Source organism: Alnus glutinosa, chromosome 11 (assembly GCF_958979055.1).
Source record: "Alnus glutinosa chromosome 11, dhAlnGlut1.1, whole genome shotgun sequence".
In the NCBI taxonomy this organism is placed as follows: Eukaryota; Viridiplantae; Streptophyta; class Magnoliopsida; order Fagales; family Betulaceae; genus Alnus; species Alnus glutinosa.
This window is the reverse complement of record NC_084896.1, coordinates 22,938,068-22,957,863: the sequence shown is the minus strand read 5'-3', so window position 1 is coordinate 22,957,863 and position 19,796 is coordinate 22,938,068. Positions and strand designations below refer to the sequence as shown.

Genomic DNA, 19,796 nt, shown 5'->3' with positions numbered 1-19,796 from the left:
TATCAAATCCTTAATCTTGTGAGACTTTGCAAATTGGAAAGTTGTTTCCAAACACATTTTGTTGTTTTGGAATCAGAAAACTTGTTTCCAAAACAACAACCAAACATGCTCTAACAATTGTAAAGCATGTAAAAAAAACAAGAACCTTAGTGTTTCTTATTGTTATATTGATGTTTTAATGTAAGTTTCTTATAATATTATATCAACTTTTAAACAATTAAATTTAATTGTAGCTGACATGGTAACTGTTATGTGAACTGTCACGTCAGTTTGTAAATATATGTAATATTTATAATCACGTCAATTACTAAATAATTAAATTTGATTGTGACTGACATAATAAGCGTCACGTGAAAATTGTAATCCACACAAATGAGGCTATAAAAACCAAAGCAAAACAGAAACAACACATGTCTTGCGATTAATTAGTCTGCTAAAATAAATTGAACAAGGAAAAGTAGTGTAAAAGCTACTCGATTTAGTTTGTTGAGTGAATGAAAGTATGAAACTTCAAATTTTTTGTGCATCTATGAAAGGTTAATGTCAAAACGCCCTGCGTTAGTGTTGCACTTACATGAACCAAATTCAAGATTAAAGTAGTTAGCTCTAACAAAAATTGTTTTCAAAGAACACAAGGCCACTTTTACCTTTGGTAAAAAGTTTAAAAATACTTTTTCTTTTTTCTTTTTTCTTTTTCTTTTTTACTTTTTTTTTTTTAAAAAAAAAAAACCCGAAATTTTGGAAGAAGTTTGAAAATGAAGATTTTTTTAAAAGGTTATATTTTTCAACACAATCTCAAATAAGTTATAAGAGTCGTTTGGGTTTGTGATTTCTAAAAGTGAGATTTAAAAATAGCGATTTTAAAATGTGTGATTTGAAATAATAATTTTTAGAAATGTAATTAAGCATTTGACAAAATTACAGTTTGGTCTTTAAAATCGCAGGTTAGTCTTTAAAATTTTGAGTTTTCAAAAAAGCACCCTATTGTTTGCCCTTTGAAAAAGCAGTTTTCTGGATTTTCAAGTAGCAATTTTTTAAAAATGTAATTCCAAACCGTTTATTTTCTTCGATTTGGTTTAAAATGATATTTTTTATCTATAAAATCGTAATTTCAAATGCACCATAAAACTTTATGGTAAAGCGACAAGGCGTTTTAGGTGTTAAAAAGGGTTAAAAGCCAGAGGATATCACTGATTTTTCAAATAATACTAAGCCAGTACGGCTTCTATCTTCTCTATCTATGCGGTCTGTGTTTCAGAGAATGAGTCCGTTGCAAATGCAAACCCTAGCACCGATACGACCTCGTTTCGCAGAGTTCTTGAACCGCTCGTTTCGCAGGACCTTGAGCCTCCGAGCATTCTCATCGTCTTCCTCTGATTATGCTGACCAGTCTCGCGGTGGCCTCCCTCGTTTCTTTTCTGAAGCTCTCCCTCCTTCCAAGGCACTCTCTCTCTCTCTCTCTCTCTCTCTCATGTATATATATATTTGGGAACATACGGCCGTACACAAGCACAATCATGATTGACAATTTGTTTGTCTGGTGAGAAAATAGTGAGAGAGAAAGGGGAGAGAACACTTAGTCATTTGTGGTTTTGTGTTTGTTTAATCTAAGCGGGAAAGTAGGACATTGAAGAATTCCTCTCGGGGTTTTGTGTAGAGTTATTGTTATTTTTCATCAACCTGGTGCAGTCAACTACCTGAGTGTTAAATTTGATTAGTAACTGGAATTTAATGGATTAGATTGATGACAAAAATTTGTTCTTAATGTGTGCAGCTGTTTGTGCTGTGAATTCGTTTTATTTTGTTCATGTTATGGTGATAATTGAGATCAGAATGAAAAATGTATTGAATAAAGATTATAGTTTGTTTAATAGAAGGGACTGAGCCCAGAGATTTGGATATGAGAGTTGCTTGTGATATAAATGGTTGAGGAGTGGGTGGCATGGGAAGTCGGGTTGGATTTTGGGAAAATTTGATTTGGGGTTTGCTGCTGTTTATTTGATGGGATTCTGTGGAAGGTCTAAATTTTTTTCAATATCAGTTTGCATAGTAGGGCTCTTTTGTGTGTGTGGTTCTTGTGATTCTTGGCTGATTAAGTTGATATTAGTCACCAATGTTTTTTTGGTCTCATTCTTATCTTTCTTATTATTTTATTTCTTTTTTATTTAGAAAGTCTGCTGGAATTTCTTGAACTTAATTTTGGCATGATATAGGTAGGGGGTTTTCTATTAGACTGCTTCTTTAGGCTCTTTCAAATATAGTGTGGCACTTTCAATGCTGAAACTGTAAGAGGAAATTTAACTTAAAGAGTTACACGATTGAAGACTGAAGACAGTATTCTCATTGTTTTCAATAATAGTGCAGGGCAGTATCGTTCGTGTACAAGGTGATGAGTTCTGGCATATGACTAAAGTTTTGAGGTTGAGCACAAATGATAGGTATTCATAACCATCATCACTTTTGAGTTTTACCCCACCCAGATATTTACCTATTAAATTTGCTTTTAAGGAATTGTCTTTATTGCATATCCTTTGGTATATTCTCATATAGGATTTGGAAGTACTAATGATGATTGTGAAAACAGAAAGCAGACTTAACCAATCTAAGTCACAGCACTAACAGCTGCTCATATTATGAACAATTTTTCAGGACTCTGACCTTAACCAATCAAATAAGGCTGTCTTCATTATTTAACCTATCATTGTTACAGATTTAACCAATTAATGTCAATCTATATATATATGAAGTAAATCAAGTCTTATTAAAAGTGTAAGGGCGCTCCTAATACACAGGAAGTATACAAAAGGAATCACCTAACTAGAAAGAGAAAAATGAGCAAGGAAATCAACATAACTAAAAGATAGTGGGGACACAAAAGTCTCATATTCTTTCAGGACCTTTGAATTTTAGGTGTAAGCATCTTTTCTTTGTAAAATAGATTCTTGTTTAGCTTATGCCCTGCAAGGGTCTCATGTTTTTGGATAAATGTTGGAACAAAAATTTGCTATTACAAATTTTAAAAAAAAAATAATAATAAATAAATAATAAATAAATAAAAAAAGATAAAGAGAAAGAAAAAAAAAAAAAAAAAAGGATAATAGAATTTATCTTCCTTTTTAGCCTTTATGACAGTGAGAAACTGCAATTAAGGTTAAAAACTTTTCACTCTATGTTCAATTTTGGTCTTTCTAGAAATGGAGTTTATTTCTTTTCATTTCCCTAAATTTAAAAAGGAACTGAATTTTTTCCATTTTCAGAACTTTTTTCTAGCAGATATTATAAAACATTTGTGTTAGATGAAAATATTTATGGTTGTCCAAATAATGACATGTAAGGGTAGAGCTTTTTAACGGGAAGGGAGGTTTGATACAAGGGTGCATACAGAGCGTTGACCGCACTGGAATAGATTTTGTGGCATTGGAAGATCCTAATTTAGTTCCTCCTCAGAGCACATGTTGGCATGTGTTTGTGGCTTTTGGTAAGTTTTTGTATTTTCAGTAGAATCAGTTCATAAAATTGGATGCGTTGTTTTAAGGTTTAGGGGCTTGTCATCACATGTTTAAAGCTGCTTCTGTTTAGGTACTCTAAAAGGAGGTCGAGCTGATTGGCTTGTTGAAAAATGCACAGTATGTCCCATTGCAGTTTCAAATACTCTCCTGTTAGAAACTTCCATTCCTTTATTGTTGCTAATTTATCACTTTTTAACTGTGGTAGGAGCTTGGGGCTTGTAGTGTAACCCCCCTGTTGACAGAACGTTCTCCTTCAATTTCAGAGAATAGGGTGGACAGATTGCAACGAGTCGTGTTAGCAGCAACTAAACAATGTAAATAATTGTTTCTAGTTGTTTTCTCAATTTAGATTGATGATTAAATTTGATATATCTTTTCCTGTTAAATTTTGCTTTTGGCTACTGAAACTTAAAGTGGTTGAATGGTTCATTATTGAAAGGTTTCCTGAAATTAATTTTGTTCTTTTTATTTATACCCACTTTTACCACTGTAATAGGTCAACGGCTGCATGAAATGATTCTGAATACACCAATGAAAATTGATGGCCTTCTGCCTCATGTGAGTTATTCTTCTCCACCTTTCCACTTAAAGGATGGGTAACCATCTTGGCTATCAAACATCAAAAGGAGCTTTAATGTAGGCATGGTCACTGTGTCTGATTTATAACTTAGCAGCAAACCAATTTAAAATGCTCATATATGTTATCAAAACATTTAGATAGGATTCTTTATCCAAATGTTTTGTTTAATTTTCTTGAATTGTAGGCGTTGTAGCTCCTTTCATACTGTTAGTCAGTTGACATGTGTGGTTCCCAGTAATGTATAGAGGACTCTTTTTAAGATGTTTAAACATTTTTTTTTCCTCTTTGCTTCTTTGTTTAATGTAGACATTGTATTTTGTGTCCTACAGATTGCTGAGTCAAAGGTATCTTTTGTTGCCATAGCAGAGGCTACTCCTGTTGTTAGTGCATTGACTTTATCAGGAAAAGATTCCAGTGGGCTGATTATAGTTGGACCAGAAGGGGGTTAGTATGCATCATAAGTTAGTCCTATCTCTTTATCATGTACATTTCCCACCTATCCAGCCACAAATAGGCATGTGTGTGAATAAGAAAGCAATTTAGTCGACCTTTGAGCTGGTTTTTTCATGGATTTCCAGTGATTTTAATGTACAAAACTTCGTCCCCCCAACCCCCCACCCCCAAGTTTTATTAATATATTTTCTTTACTGTATGGGTGGATTTTTGTTTAAAAGGGGCTTATAGTTAAAATCTTCATGCTATTGGGTGCACATGCATTCATGTGTATTGTAGAACATAGACATGCATAGTCCTGTATTTTGTAATAGTTAATCTTGCATGGTTTTCTTTCCAGTATCCCTGGTGCTGCTATTATTTTGCAGCTTCCATGAATATTTTAGTTATCTGACTGATAGTGTTTTCTCTTCATTGCCCTATCAAGTTTTCTTCCAGTCTACTTATCAAAAAAAAAAAAAAAAAAAGTTTTCTTCCAGTTGTATCAAATTATATTTTGGCATAAAAGGATCGTTTGTTTAGTTCTGACTTTATACATTCTTACATAAGACATATTTGTCATCTTATTATGAATATTCAAGATGCTATTAAGATTGCTGAGTTATTTTGACTTGTTGCTGCTAACTCACGTTAATAACCCTGTCAAGATGAATACAGTGTGTGAAAAATCAAACAAATAAAGAAAAGCCTGCTAGTAACAAACATTAGATCTATCTTTCCATGCGGTTCATTACAGAAAGACTAGTTTGGACTTTGGAGGTATCTACAATCTTGCCGAATTAGTGATTTTATTGATTATGTAGTTCATTAGCTTTTTGGTTTTTAAGATATCATACCTTATGACTTTTTTTTAATAAAACCTTTATTACTTATCAAAAAAAAGATATCATACCTTATGAATACTATTATCAATGATTGTCGTTTTGGGAGTTTTTCTTATATAAGAAGAAAGTTACTGAGAATGAACCTAGAAAAAATAAAATAATAGCTTTTAGGGTTTCTCTGTCTTCGATCTGCTTTTATGTACGCTTGTGCTTCAAGAATCCTACATTTCAAATCTGTCTTTCCAGTTTTGGATGGATTTTTTGTTAGATTGGCTCTCTTCATATCTATTAGATGCAGAACCAACATTAATGTGTCACATATGGCTTAACCTTTTTTTTTTTTTCTGATTCAGTTTAACTTATTATTGCTACTATATATCTGTAACTCTATGTCTTTTTACAATGCCATGTATCAATTTAGCTTTTGCTTTGTTTTATAGTTAAATGCTTTCTTTATTGACTATGATGAATTGAAGGATATATGCATTTTTTGATAATTGATTTTTTTTTTTTTTTTTTTTGATAAGTAAGAAAATTTCATTAAAAAAGCGTAAGGCCCCCCTAAGTACACAGGAAGTATACACAGGGACAACTCAGTTAGCCCACATAATTTGATAATTGATTGTTCCAGTTCTGACAAATCGGATTCCCAATATCCAATAGATAAAGAAGCATTTGTTCACCCAACTTCTTCAACTGACATCCTGCAAATGATAATCAAGTAAATCAACTAAACATGATTTGAAATCATTATATTCTTGGATTTGGGGGACTAAAGTAGTTTCATCCTGCTTGGTAGTTAGGTATAATGATTTTTCACTGATAAAAGAAAATATTCTATATCTCAAATTTTGCTATATGCTGCAGCATTAGCTTTAGGTGATGTGGGTTCATATTGATTTTTTAATGCTTCAGACTTCACTGAGAAAGAGGTGAATATGATGATGGAAGCGGGTGCTACAGCTGTTGGTCTTGGGCCACTTCGCTTACGAGTCGAAACTGCAACAATGGCACTTCTGTCAACTCTAATGTTATGGTCTGACTCTCAGCAAACATCCTCGTAGCTCTCTTGCAGGTAGAACTGTCTTCCAGATACTCTGGGAATGTTCTCTCATACTTTGCTACCTGTCTATATGATTGGTGATGTGTCCTTGGGATAAGGCTCAATGTTATCTTCCTACTGGATGGGGCAATATAAATGGATGCATATAACTAGGACAGTAAAGCACGAGCGACTAGAAAAGAGAAGGAAGTTGGGGTAATTTGAAATAAATTGATTCAACATTTACTTCTGGTTAATGGCAAGGGAATGTTGCTTCTCTCGTTTGTGCTTTATTTTCTCTCATGTTTATTCTCTTGCGTTGTAGTCAGGATGAGGAGTTGCAGTGAAAAACTCAAAAGTTATTTCTGGAAATGACTTGGATATTAAAAAGTTGTTATCTAGACCTGTCACTGATTTAAAGTTTTTCTTGATAAGATATTCACATACATGCTGAAAATTTGCCTTCTGAAAATTTACGTTGTTAAAGTTCTGGTCAACAGCGTGATCAAGTCTCTCCCCTAATTTGAAATTAAAAGAAAAAATAAAATTAAAAAAATTAAAAGGGAGAATAAACATAACCTTCCTTTTGACTTGGTAATAGCTTGGAAAAATTTTGGGCAAACCTTCTTGATGATAGCTGCCAGATCCAAAGCTGTTCTGTTATTAAGAGGTTTAAACTTAAGCTTGCTCTTGGACTGACTAGAATGGTTGAATTCACATCCAACCAGCCTAGACTACTTATATACTAGTCATTTAGTATTGAATGAATAATGTTGAAAACGTTAAGTCGTTCCTCGGTATTAGTTTTTGGAAAGAGTAATGCTACTCTTTACATTCATTTATACTGGCCAACATGACATGTTTTAAGGGACTTTTGTTTTTGTTTTTTAAGTAATTGACATGTAAAGCCACTTAAAATACGTTAAGTTAGCTGGTGTGATAAATAATTGTGAAGAGTAGCTTTACTCTTTTGGAAACTACACAACTTATATGCTTGTGTTACATGAATAGGGTTTAGCAAAGTCACCCTTATTAAGAGTACTCTTGCCAATATGCCTACTTATTTTTTGTCTCTATTCCCTATCCCAGGGAGTGTTGCTAATCGCATAGAGAAGTTACTATGGGATTTTCTTTGGGGATTATGATGCCCTTCCTCCCTTTGTTTATTTTCCCCTTTTCTTTCATTTATATTCTGTTATTGTTATGCCGGAACCATTGAATAGTGGGATGGGTGAAGAGTTAAAATTTCACTTGGTGAGTTGGTCGAAGGTTTGTACCCCAATTTCAGAGGGGGTCTGAGTATTCGAAATTTGTTGAAGTTCAACCGCGCTTTAGGCAAATGGTTGTGGAGGTATGGAATTGAGAAAGATGCTTGGTGGAGAGATGTGGTGGATTCCAAGTTTGGCAGTTTGTGGAGTGGGTGGTGCTCTCGCGAGCCTGTAGGTCCCTTTGGGGTGAGGCTGTGGAAGAATATCAGGAAAAGGGTGGGGATTTTCTCTGATTTTGCTAGATATGAGGTGGAGGATGGGATTAGGACAAAATTTTAGCATGATCTGTGGTGCGAGGATACGGTGTTGAAAGAAGCTTTTCCTGATCTTTTTGGTACTATTCGGGTGAAGGACGCTTCCATTGTGGATAACATGGAAGTTTTGGGCGGCTCTATTCAGTGGAATGTGAGCTTTGTTATTGAGGCGCGTAATTAGAAAGTGGGTGTCTTTACCTCTTTCTTTCAGGTGCTACATTCAGCCACAGTGAGTCGAGATCATGCAGATAGGCTATGGTGGTTCCCTTCCAAGAAAGGTGTGTTCAAGGTTAAGCCCTACTTTAGTTCTTTGGTTGGCTCTAAAGGAAGACGCTTTCCTTGGAAGAGTGTGTGGCGAATTCAGACTCCTTTGAGTGCGGCTTTTTTTGCGTGGACGGCAACTCTAGGCAAGATTCTTACCGTAGACAATCTCAGGAAGCGAAAGATCATCATTGTGGATAGATGTTATTTGTGCAAGAGAGATGGGAAATTTGTGGACCATATTCTTCTTCACTATGATGTGGCGTCCACTTTGTGGAATCTTGTTTTTTCTCGGTTTGGTTTATTTTGGGTTATGCCTAGAAGAATTATCGACATATTTGCATGTTGTGGAAGGGCTGGAAGGCCTAAGAGTGCTGCGGTTTGAAAGATGGTGCCAATTTGCATCATTTGGTGTGTTTGAAAAGGGAGAAATCGTAGTTGTTTCGAAGACTTGGAGAATTCTTTGGAGGATATTGTGGCCTCGTTCCTTCATATGATGTATCTTTGAACAGTGGCCTTTTTGTCATCCTTGTCGATTTCCTATTCTGATTTTCTTGTTCGTTTTTCTTTGCCTTCTTAAGTGTTTCCTTGTGTAAATTTTCAGTGTACTTAGGGGCGCCTTACGCTTTCAATAAAACTTTTTTTACTTATAAAAAAAAAAAAAACATATCTTTAAAGTCTACTATTCTACACACGATTTTTTTAATATAAGTAGTCTCAATAATGGCTTGCTCTTAAACTTAAGTGTTGGCAATAATAGGGTATAACATAAGCACCCTCAACAAGGACTTGCATAAAAAATAAATTTTTTTTTTTTTAAAGAAAAAAAAAAAAAAAAAAAAAAAAAAAAAAAAAAAACCAGTTTCCTATATAAATATGTAAGACTCGCCTTGATTCAAACTTTCCTGAATTATTGTTTATAAGAAGTCTGTTCAAAGCTTTGCTCTATATGTTTGAACCTTTATAAAGAAAGATATCATGCCTTGAAGATTATCATGGTTGTAAATTTGTTGACCAGCCACACAATTTGGAAGAGATTAAATCTTTCACCCCTGAGATTTGGACAGAAAACTTGTAGTGTCAAATTAGACAAAAACAGTTTGATTAATAACAATCAGTTTCTTGGTCATGGAAGAAACTTATGGATTTTGGCAAGAGCTGGAATAAATCAAGGTCAGTCCCATTAATAATTATATGAAAATCTAATTTTTACTAAATTCAATTGACATTGGATTTTGGCTATTTTGTTGAACAGAAATTCTGGTGTTAACTGGTCCTGCGTACGTGGCATATTGTTGAAAATTATTGATTAAATTCTGTCCTATCTGCACTCTTTTCTGCTTTGTTAACTATTGATTATCAGTCAGCATACTCAATTTAGACACTGACAGTTTCAAATTTTCAAATATGAAGTGATTTACGTGAGGTTTCATCCTTCTTTCTTTGATATTCAACAACATTCAGGTTAACTTTTGGAATTCTCTCTTAGCAGAGTCTTGGCCTCCTCTTTCCCTTTCAGGCTTTTATTTCATTCAGTGTTGTGAGCAGCATCAAGGTCAATGTTTCGCATCTCATTCTGCCATACAAAACTATTGACCTCTGCTTTATATTTGTTCATGATGTGTACGGGCTCGTTTGCTAATGTTTTTTAAGATTGCTTTAACAAAAAAATAAGATTATTAACAAACAACTCAACATACAAAACGCTCAAAATTATTTTCATTTATATGTCACATCACAAATATCTTTTAGAAAGCATTAGCAAACGAGCCTTACATCTCTTCATTACCTGCTCTCCTTGCTCAAACTCGCCTGCTATTCTTCCTCAATTTTATTTATTTAATTAATAAATAAATATATACGTTGCTTTCGTATATTTATTTATTCAATTAATCTTGCTCAATTTTCATGTGGGTGAATGGCATGTGAAATACTGTATTTTTTTTATGGATTGATTTCTTAGAATTAGTACTCTCTCTCTCTCTCTCTCTCTCTCTGTGAGGCAGAAAGAAAGCGAGCTCAACCGGTGGAGGTTTTTTGCCTCGTCTTTGAATAGGAACAAACAACTATACGTTACTGATTTAATATAAAGCAATACAAAAGTAATTGACCTATAATATTGGATCCCTTTAAGTCTTCTCATGAAATCTGAATTCTGTTTATTTTTATTCGAGTACGGTCGATAGGCTAGTTTTGGGATTAGAGATGTCCATCCTAGTTGCTATGGACACATTTCCCATAAAATTGATTAAAACATAAAAAAAATTACAGTTTAATCTCCTAAAACTGTTAGCCGTTTTGCTAGTAATTTTACGAACTGTCAACGCTTGAACTCTGGCCCTCCAAATTACCAAAACGTTTTAAAAATGCTCATTTTGCAAAATATGTTTATAATACTCATGTCACGTGTCATTTTTCAATTAAAAAAACTAAAAAACCAAAATTTTATTTTATTATTTTTTTAAAAAAAAATGGGTGGCAGCCACCCGCTTGGGGTTAGGGGGTGGTGCGCAGCCACCCCAAAATCCATTTTAGGGTGGCTTTCTAGTGGTGGCAGTTACACACACACACTAGTTTTTTTTTTTTTTTTTTTAAATTTAATTTTTATTTTATTTTTTAATTGAAAAAAGACACGTGACAGGAATATTATAAACATATTTTGACAAAATTGGTATTTTTGAAACGTTTTGATAGTTTGGAGGGGGGCCAAAGTCCAAGCATTAGCAGATCGTGGGACTACTTGCAAAATGGGCAGTAGTTTAGAAGCTTATTTTGTAATTTTCCCTTAATACATCTTTTAAGTTTTAACTCAAATAGTCTATCTTTATATGTATTTAATTGTCTTTAGTTTAGTAGTTTTTCTGATAAAAATTACTAACATTGTTAACATGATTAGCTTTCACTTTTCTTTTCTTTTTTCTTCATTTATTTACCACAGTAGGACACTTAAATAATAGTATAATATTAGTTTCTCCCTTTCAATTGTGAGGCCAATTTGTTTTTATGTATAATAATTGTAAGAAGCTGTGCTTGAGAGAGACAGAGAGAGAAGGAAGGTGCATTTTGGTCATTATTTAAAAGATATTTATTATTGTTTTCATCATCAATTATTTAATTTCAATTCTTCAGAAAAGTATATGAATATTTGCGAAGCTTACCCAAAAAGGCATGATACATTCGAGGTTTTTTCTTGATTTGTTTTTCTTAGATGTGTAAAAAGTTGCTACCATGAGAAATGATGTATTATATTGAATGTTGAGGCAAGAACATTTAATATTTTGTTTGTTTCGGTGTAAAATGATTTTGGTATTTTTCGATGTTTGGTAGGGGCGAAAATCATAATCAATCTGAAAATGATTTTTGTTTAACCAAAAATGCTTAGTAAATTTCGAAAAATGATTTACGCTTTTTAAAAATAAAAATCATTTTTCGAAGACGCTAGACGCATTCAACCCCTTTTAAACGACACAGTCAACCTTCACGTATAAGCAGTCGACAATCACCGAAATGTTGCCGAAATCCAGCAACGGAATCCAGCCATGGTCACCAGAATCCAGCAATCTTCACCGGAGTCTGGTCAGCCGGCGACGAAATCCGACGACCAAACTTGTCGTATTTCGGCCATCCGGCCGGAATCTAGCCAAAACGGTCGGATTCCAGCAGTTCCGGTAGGATTCTAGCAAGTAGGCTGGAGTCCGGCGGTTCTGTGCCTAATTCCGGCAATTTTGGCCAGAATATGGCCACTTTTGCCAGAATTCGGCCAACTCAGATTCCGACGAAACTGTCCGGATTCCGACCTTTATTTCAGATTCTAGCTATAGTAGCCGGAATCCGGTAAAAGTGGCCGAAATTCTATCAGTCAGTGACGAAATCTCGTCACCGGTGATTTTTATATTATTTTACATTAATATTTATATGTTTCGAATAAAAATTGATTTTTATAGATTAATATGATTGAATAAAAATATAAAAAATATTTGTGATTTTCTGTACGCGCCAAACATCGAAAAATGCTTTCGGAGAAAAATATTTTTCAGAAAAATGACTTCCCTGAAACCATTTTACGACCGAAATCATTTTACATCGAAACAAACGGAGCATAAGTTACGTTTGGTATGCAAAATGGCTATTCCATTAAAAAAATGAATAGCTTGCATTGAAAATGAAAAAATGTGGAATAAAATAGCCTTAGAGCTTGCATTGAAAATGAAAAAATGTGGAACAAGACAACCTTAGAATAGCTATTTTCATTACCCGTGAGGGAATGATTATTCCAAGTGTTAGAGTCTTATCATATACTCTAACATTAAGACTATTTTATTTAACCTCCTTTCATTCTTAATAAAAGTTATTCTTTTTTTCTAAAGGAATAATCACTTCGCATACAAAACATATCCTTAGTACTTTTAAACAACGCTTTAAGGGTGATTCTTATGATTATAGACTAGAAATGGCACTTCCAAAGGGCTTTTGTCAAATTAGGTTTGTCGGAATTTCTTTAATTTAGTCTATTAAACTTATTTGCATTCAAAATAAATGTAACTCTTGCATGTATTTTTAAAGATGTATATAACAACTACATACTCTATTAAAAACGTATTTTGAATGATGTAATCAGTTTAATAGAATGAGTTGAAAAAAATTCTTTCAACCGAATTTGTAGGCAGTTTCGTTCACTTTGAAAGAGTGGTCTGGACATCAAACACAAATATCCTACTTGAAGTTGCTATCTGATATAGAGAAATGTTATACACTACACCTTTATCTTACTTTTATTCTACTATGTTGACGTAATAGAGTCTAGTAGTCATTGGATATTTTTTTAACAATGGCCGATCCAATGACTATTACACACTGTCACGTCAGCATAATGAGCTAAGATTTAGTTTAGGTGCTGTAAAAACGGTTTAGCTTTAATTTTAAGTTTTTCAGGAGAAAAGAAAAAGACATTAAATTTGAACCGGTAAAAAACTACAATATATCTCTTATAATTTTTTAAACAGTCTACATTTAATTCCAATTTTTTCTATGAGAAAAAAAGTGAGAAATTAAATTTGGATCGTTAAAAAATCTTTATTTTTTTATTTTTTTTTTACATCACGTAAACCAAATAGAATGGGATAAAAGTATTGTGTAGAGTATTTCCCATCATAAATTTGTACTTGTCACTCTAGAAAAGTCAAGTTTTTGACTATGAACAAAGAGGTTGGTTCCCATGTCTCATCTTTAGTCATCATATTGAATGCAAAACCTTCATTTTCTTCAAATTTGGGTCATTGTTTCTGCTTAGAGTTCAGAATGTCTTCATCAAGAAAAATCCAATATTAAATCAAATTGTAATATTCCATTGACTCCATAGAATGGTCCGCATGCAATCAAAATAATTGGTAATAATGTAATATGTTATTGAGAGAAGGGTATTATTGGCTTTGAGTCTTGACCCAGGTTAGTAAGAGGCGGCTCTTCAACTACCAGATGAAAGCATACGGATAATAATAATAATAATAATAATAATAATAATAATAATAATAATTGATTGAGTAGTTAATGAAAATTTGGCCTTTAAATAAATTTAAAAATAGCTACTAATAGTTTATTATGTCCAATACTAAAATCAAAGATCAATATTAGTTTTAAGGAATAGACAATTACGTACCTATAAGAATAATTGGTTTATTTTAGATTTTTTTTTTTTAAAAAAAAAAAAATAGTCAAACTGAATATATAGAACAAAATAAAAATAAATAAATAAAGAAGGTCATTTGGGATCATTGAGAAAGAGAGAAGAGGAAAGCCAATGAAAACACTAATTTTACAGAGAAAAAAAATAATGAAGAAAGAAATGACCCTTGGAAATAAGGAAGGGAGGAGAAGGTTAATGAAATCACCTCTCTCTCTCTCTCTCTCAATATATATATACACACACTTAACTGCTTGAAATTACATATCATTTACACTTAGATTATAAAACTTCAAAAAGAGATACAAGAGGTTTTTTTGGTATTAGGATTCTAAAAAATAATATGATTTTGATTTTGTTTTTTTAAAAAATAAATTATATTTTATTCAATTTTTTAAAAAAGTCAAACTTCGAAATTTGCACACCAAATAAGAATTAAATTCTGATTTCAAAAATTCAACACTCAAACACACCATTCACCTCTCACACTAGTATTTCGTTACAAGTTACACCTTCCAATGTATCTGGCATTAAAATTGATGAAAAATATCACAAGTAATAGAAAAGTGCTAATTTTTTACAACTACATGTGGTATTTTTCATCAATTTTAATGCTAAATAATAACGGAAGATAATAACTTGTAATAAAGTAATAGTTAGAATAGGATAAGTGCTACTTTTTAAAATTTGGTGGTCCTAAGTTCTTGTAGAATGTAAGTTCGGGGGAATTAAGACTGCCTTTGTTTCGTTTTAAAATCATATTTTTTGCAATTTCCAATGTTTGGTGTGAAAGAAAATTCTTGTCTAACAAAAAATAATGTTTATGTTAAACAATAAATTTGCCCTTTTTTGGCTACGTCTCGCCATCTTCCTTGCCCCATCGTAATCTCTCGACCCTCTCTCACAATTTTTCCCGTCCTCCGTATTGCAGCCTCTCAACAACTTCCCCTTTGCCCCCTCCTCCTAGGAGAAAAAAATAAAGATCTCTTTCGGGACCATAGGTTTTTTTTTTTTTTTTTAAATTATTATTGTCATGGTGACGATATTTCACATTGTCAGGTAATTTTCAAGATCTCAAAACTAAACAATGACCAATAATATTTTCTACCAAAAGTCATTTTACATGCCTTAGTGTATTCGATCCCCCTCCCTAAAAACAAAAGATGATAAAGTAGGTGTTAGTTGCTGATACTCCAAAAGAATGAAATTGATCACGTCTATTAATTATAGTTTGCTAAAAAAAAAAATAATAAAAAATAAAAAAATCCAATAAATATGATCAGTTTCAGCTAACTCATGTGTTCTGCATGCCTATTGCTTTTAGGTTGGAAGTAAAGTCTGATTTATTTAAAAGTGAGTTAAGTTTAAATCCTAAACCAAAGCCAATACAAAAGAGGACAAAAGCAGAAAAAAGATTTGTTAAAGCGATTGTGTTTCTGTTTTTTTTTTTTTTTTTTTAATGAAAATATTTCATTAATCAATCATCACGAGTATAAAGTTCTGCAAAATCATAGTCACATGCTATGACGTTACATAGACATAGATATAAACAAAATTTGTACAATAAAGTATTATCTATGACTTTCATCTTCAGCTAACCTATATACAAAAATAGTTAAAAAGTAGACCTATTTCGAACAGACTAGATCTAAGTCAAAGGTAGCCAAATATCTTAAAATTTATTTAAACCGGCCGTGAGATATAACCTTTCATACCTGACTAACCTTCATCTCATAGACAGATGCATAGCGAAGAGGTCAAAATTGCTGATTTGGTCGGAGAACACCTACAAACAAAAGAAAAAACCAGAATAAGAGGGGAAAGATAGAAGAGGATATCTATGACTTTCATCTTCAGCTAATCTACGTACAAAAATAGTTAAAAAGCAGATCTGCTTCGAGCAGACTAGATTTAAGTCAAAGGTAGCTAAATATCATAAAAATTTATTTAAACCGGCCGTGAGAGATAACCATTCACACCTGACTAACCTTCATCTCATAGACAGATGCATAGCGAAGAGGTCAAAATTGCTGATCTGGTCGGAGAACACCTACAAACAAAAGAAAAAACCAGAATAAGAGGGGGAAGATAGAAGAGGATATCTGTTTCCAACTCCTCTAAGATCTGTTTTCTGATAAATGAAGTGTAAGACCGGCTTCTCTCCAAATACTGTGCACCGGTGTTTCTGTATTAAGAGATCGAGAGAGATAGATAGAATTAATATACTAATAGCAGGGTATAATTCTTAGATATTTAATCGTTATTTTGAAAATGATTCAACTATATCTGATCAATATACAACTAAGTAAGATATAAGGGCATCCACATCAGATGCTTTAAAGGACCGAACCTTAAATTCATCCTCCATCCGATTGTTACAATGATCTCTCATATATTATATTATTGTTTTTTTTCTCTGTTTCAACGTAATAAAAAATAAACTCTCTCTCAACTCTCTATGATTCTCAATTTTGTGGGATCTATTTTTCAAAAAAAAAAAAAAAAAATATATATATATATATATATATATATATTAAAAAGTGAGATTATTCTTTAAAATTTAAGAAAATTTTTAAAAGATCCATTGTTGATGCTCTAATGGAGATAAATAAAATAATAAGCTAGGTGGTATAATATCAATAATTTAATTCAAAATAACTCCTACAATTACACAAATTCATCACAAAATTACATTGAGAGCATCCAAATTTAATAACATCAAATATTGAGGGAATCCTCAGTATTATTTGTTCTTTTTTCTTTAATTTTTTTTTTCCTGAGCATCATACGCTGTTAGTGTTCTTTTATAGGTATATGGCCTGTTTGTTAATTTTTTTTTTCCTTTTTCTCAATTAAATAAAAAAAGTCAAAATATTAACAAAAAACTCTACTCACAAAACACTCATAAATTTTGCTTTTTCTATTAGTATTTAATGTTGAATTTGGACGGGAGGGTTGACATTGCAAAAAAAATTAAAAAATTGTAAACCTAAATTGACATTTTTTTTAAAAAAAAAAAATTGAAAGTATTATTACAAAAATAATAAAATATCAGAAATGGTAAGTGAAATTTTTCCTGCTGAATTAAAAGAAAATCTTCTGTCCAGTTAGAAAGAAATTCTAAAAACCTCTTGAAATAGTTATCAAATTATGTGGTAAGAGAAATCAATGAAGTATCCCAAAACGAGAGCATATATGATCATTTAGTGGAGGGCATCAAAACGCTATTACAGTCTTTTTGATCGTCACAAGTTGTTTATGTGAAATAGGATGCTAATTCAATTGCACATCGTCTTATTAAAGAAGCGATCCATCATGTAATAAATATTATTTGAATGAAAGAAATTCTTCTAGTTATTTATGATATTATAAAAAGGAAACTTCTGACCCTAATTTGTGATCTCAGATGTTATTGATTTGTATGATTTGAGATTATTAATAAAGAGTTATCAGTTAAAAAAAAAAAATTATCAAACACCAGTACCACATGTCGTTGTAATTAAAGAGGGCTGATACATGGGGACAGAAACCTCTTTTTAATATAAAATTAAAAAAAAAAAAACAAAAAAAAAAATGTCATCTTATGTGACATTATATGACACTTTTTTATTTATTTTTATTTAAAACCAGAAAGAGGGAGGTGGGGACGGTTTTTGGTCCCCACAAATTATTTCCCTTAATTAAATGAACTACACGCCAATGGTTAGCAAAAACATTAAAAGAAAATAAATAAATAAATAAATTCTAACTTCCAGCTAATTTACACAGCCAACATTATTTTATGAGAAATGATTAAAACACTCACACTACACAACAATGACACAACACCAAGGCACAATGGAGTGGGGCCCACACATGGATCCCACTCCATTGTGCAAATCCCTTTCATGAAAGAACAATGATTCAATGCCACCCAAATATACAACTTTTCACCACCTTGCCTATGTAGCAAGGTGGTCCCCCACTACTTTTGAGTTTTTTTATTTTTTAAAAATAAATTAAGGTGAGGGACCACCTTGTCACATAGACAAAGTGGTGAAAAATTGTATATTTAGATAGTAGTGAATCATTACTCTTCATGAAAAGCGTGCTGCATTAAAGTGTAGACTGAGACATTAATTTGTGAACATTTAATTATCCAGAATTACAACGTGGCAAAGGTATAATGAAGGATCACTCACCTTTTCATTTTTAGAGGAGCTATTCCACCCTCTTTAAGATTTTATTTTATTAAAAATATATATATATATATATATATATATATATTTTATTATATTTAATAATATACATAATGTGACATTTTATTAAATGTTTAAATGATGTGGGAAGATAATGTCCTTCATTCGCTAACATTTTGTATTTTATGATGCACATGATATTATTATTGCCTGCTAATCTTGTAAAACAAAATTATTTTATAAGTGAATCGTACTTATTTTTGTTCAAAAAAATTCATTTAATAAACTCAATTTCTAATGTTCCAAAACTCCTTCCTCACTACCTAGTACCTACAACCTCAACCAACCTCCAAGCATGTAGATTAAAACACTAGCTTTTACGAAATAAGACCACTTCTTTGAGAAAAATCCTAGTTTTTCTCATTTCTAATAAGAACACCTTCTCCAACAACACACTTTCTCTCTTAGATGAATGAAATAAGAGAGATAACATTTATCTCAAGCTTTGGCAATTTAAATAGGCAATTTTATTTTATTTTATTTTTATTTATTTTTTTTTTTGTGTACTATGCAAACTCGTTCGAACGAGTTATTGGTCTCATTCTGACAAGCTCAAGTCAAAACAAATAAATGTGAGTGTCTTTAATCACATCGTTCTAGCATGTTTTTAACACGTGGAGATCCTTATTTGTTCGGATGAAGATTTTATTTTGTCCAAACGCACCTATGTCAGGTCGCATGAAAATACCCATTCCATCAATCAAATCCACACGTGAATAAATCCTAACCATTATCCTCCCATATGAACGTAATTCATGCAGATTCGTTTCCGAAACCGTTCCCGCCTACCTTGTTTGGATGGGAGATTTACTCGTCCTAACGAGACATTTTGTCCAAAAAAAAAAATTATGAGTTCTTAAACTACATTTTGACTTCCAATTACCTCAAAACTCTATGGGTTAAACAATGCTTAACCTATCATCATTCGAGATGTGGTTATTATTTTATTTTTAAAAAAAAGTTAAAATTCTAATATTTCCTATTTTCGTTTCGAGCGATACAAATTGTGTTTCTCGTGCAATGAAATCAGTGAACAATTGGCTTGATTGATCGAAATGGGTGATAAATCAACCAAACTAAAAACATAATGGTTTGATTGCAGTTCAATCGATTGAACCTGAAACATAATAGTTCAATCAATGCCTCAATTGATGTTCGATAAAAGAGTATTCATAGGAATAGAATTTGGGAGCATTACATTTTCATAGTCTAAAAGTGTGTGGATATATATATAGAGAAATGATTCTTTACCACCTAAATATACAACTTTTTACCACCTTGTCTATGTGGCAAGGTGGTCCCCCACTTTATTTTATTTTTTAAAAATAAAAAAACTCTAAAGTTAGTAGGGGACCACCTTGCCACATAGACAAGGTGGTGAAAAGTTGTATATTTAGGTGGTAGTGAATCATTACTCATATATATAATAGGTGGCATTGGTATACGTAGTTGACAATGACAAACTTGTATATATTATAATGGAGTCGCCCTTGCATCCTGTGAGATCTTGAATCACATCATCATGTTCATAGTTATTAAGAATGCAAAAAAATAATCTGACCTATATGTATCTGCAATTTAATGCTCTTCACAGATTTGAGAGAGCGAGTTTTTTGGTTTTCTTTTATTTATTTTTTTTTTTCAAGTTTAAAGATTGAGAAAGCGATTGTGTTTAGCGCACCTTAGT

General features: G+C 32.3%; 1 protein-coding gene across 4 annotated transcripts; it reads left to right on the top strand.

Moving 5' to 3' along the window:
- Nucleotides 1-1,215: 1,215 nt before the first annotated feature.
- Nucleotides 1,216-9,914, top strand: LOC133882287 (uncharacterized). Of its 4 annotated transcripts, XM_062321419.1 has the most exons (9): nucleotides 1,216-1,441; nucleotides 2,365-2,438; nucleotides 3,336-3,478; nucleotides 3,580-3,626; nucleotides 3,715-3,823; nucleotides 4,006-4,067; nucleotides 4,419-4,533; nucleotides 6,282-6,441; nucleotides 9,684-9,914. In XM_062321419.1, the coding sequence occupies exons 1-8, from the start codon at nucleotides 1,241-1,243 to the stop codon at nucleotides 6,428-6,430; spliced, it is 900 nt and encodes a 299-aa protein (XP_062177403.1). In that variant the 5' UTR covers nucleotides 1,216-1,240; the 3' UTR covers nucleotides 6,431-6,441; nucleotides 9,684-9,914. The 4 variants fall into 4 exon arrangements, with proteins under 4 accessions (XP_062177403.1, XP_062177402.1, XP_062177405.1 ...); XM_062321418.1 differs by lacking the exon at nucleotides 9,684-9,914 and having other exon boundaries at nucleotides 6,282-6,701; XM_062321421.1 differs by lacking the exon at nucleotides 9,684-9,914 and having other exon boundaries at nucleotides 4,419-4,550; nucleotides 6,282-6,420.
- The last annotated feature ends 9,882 nt before the right edge of the window (nucleotides 9,915-19,796 follow it).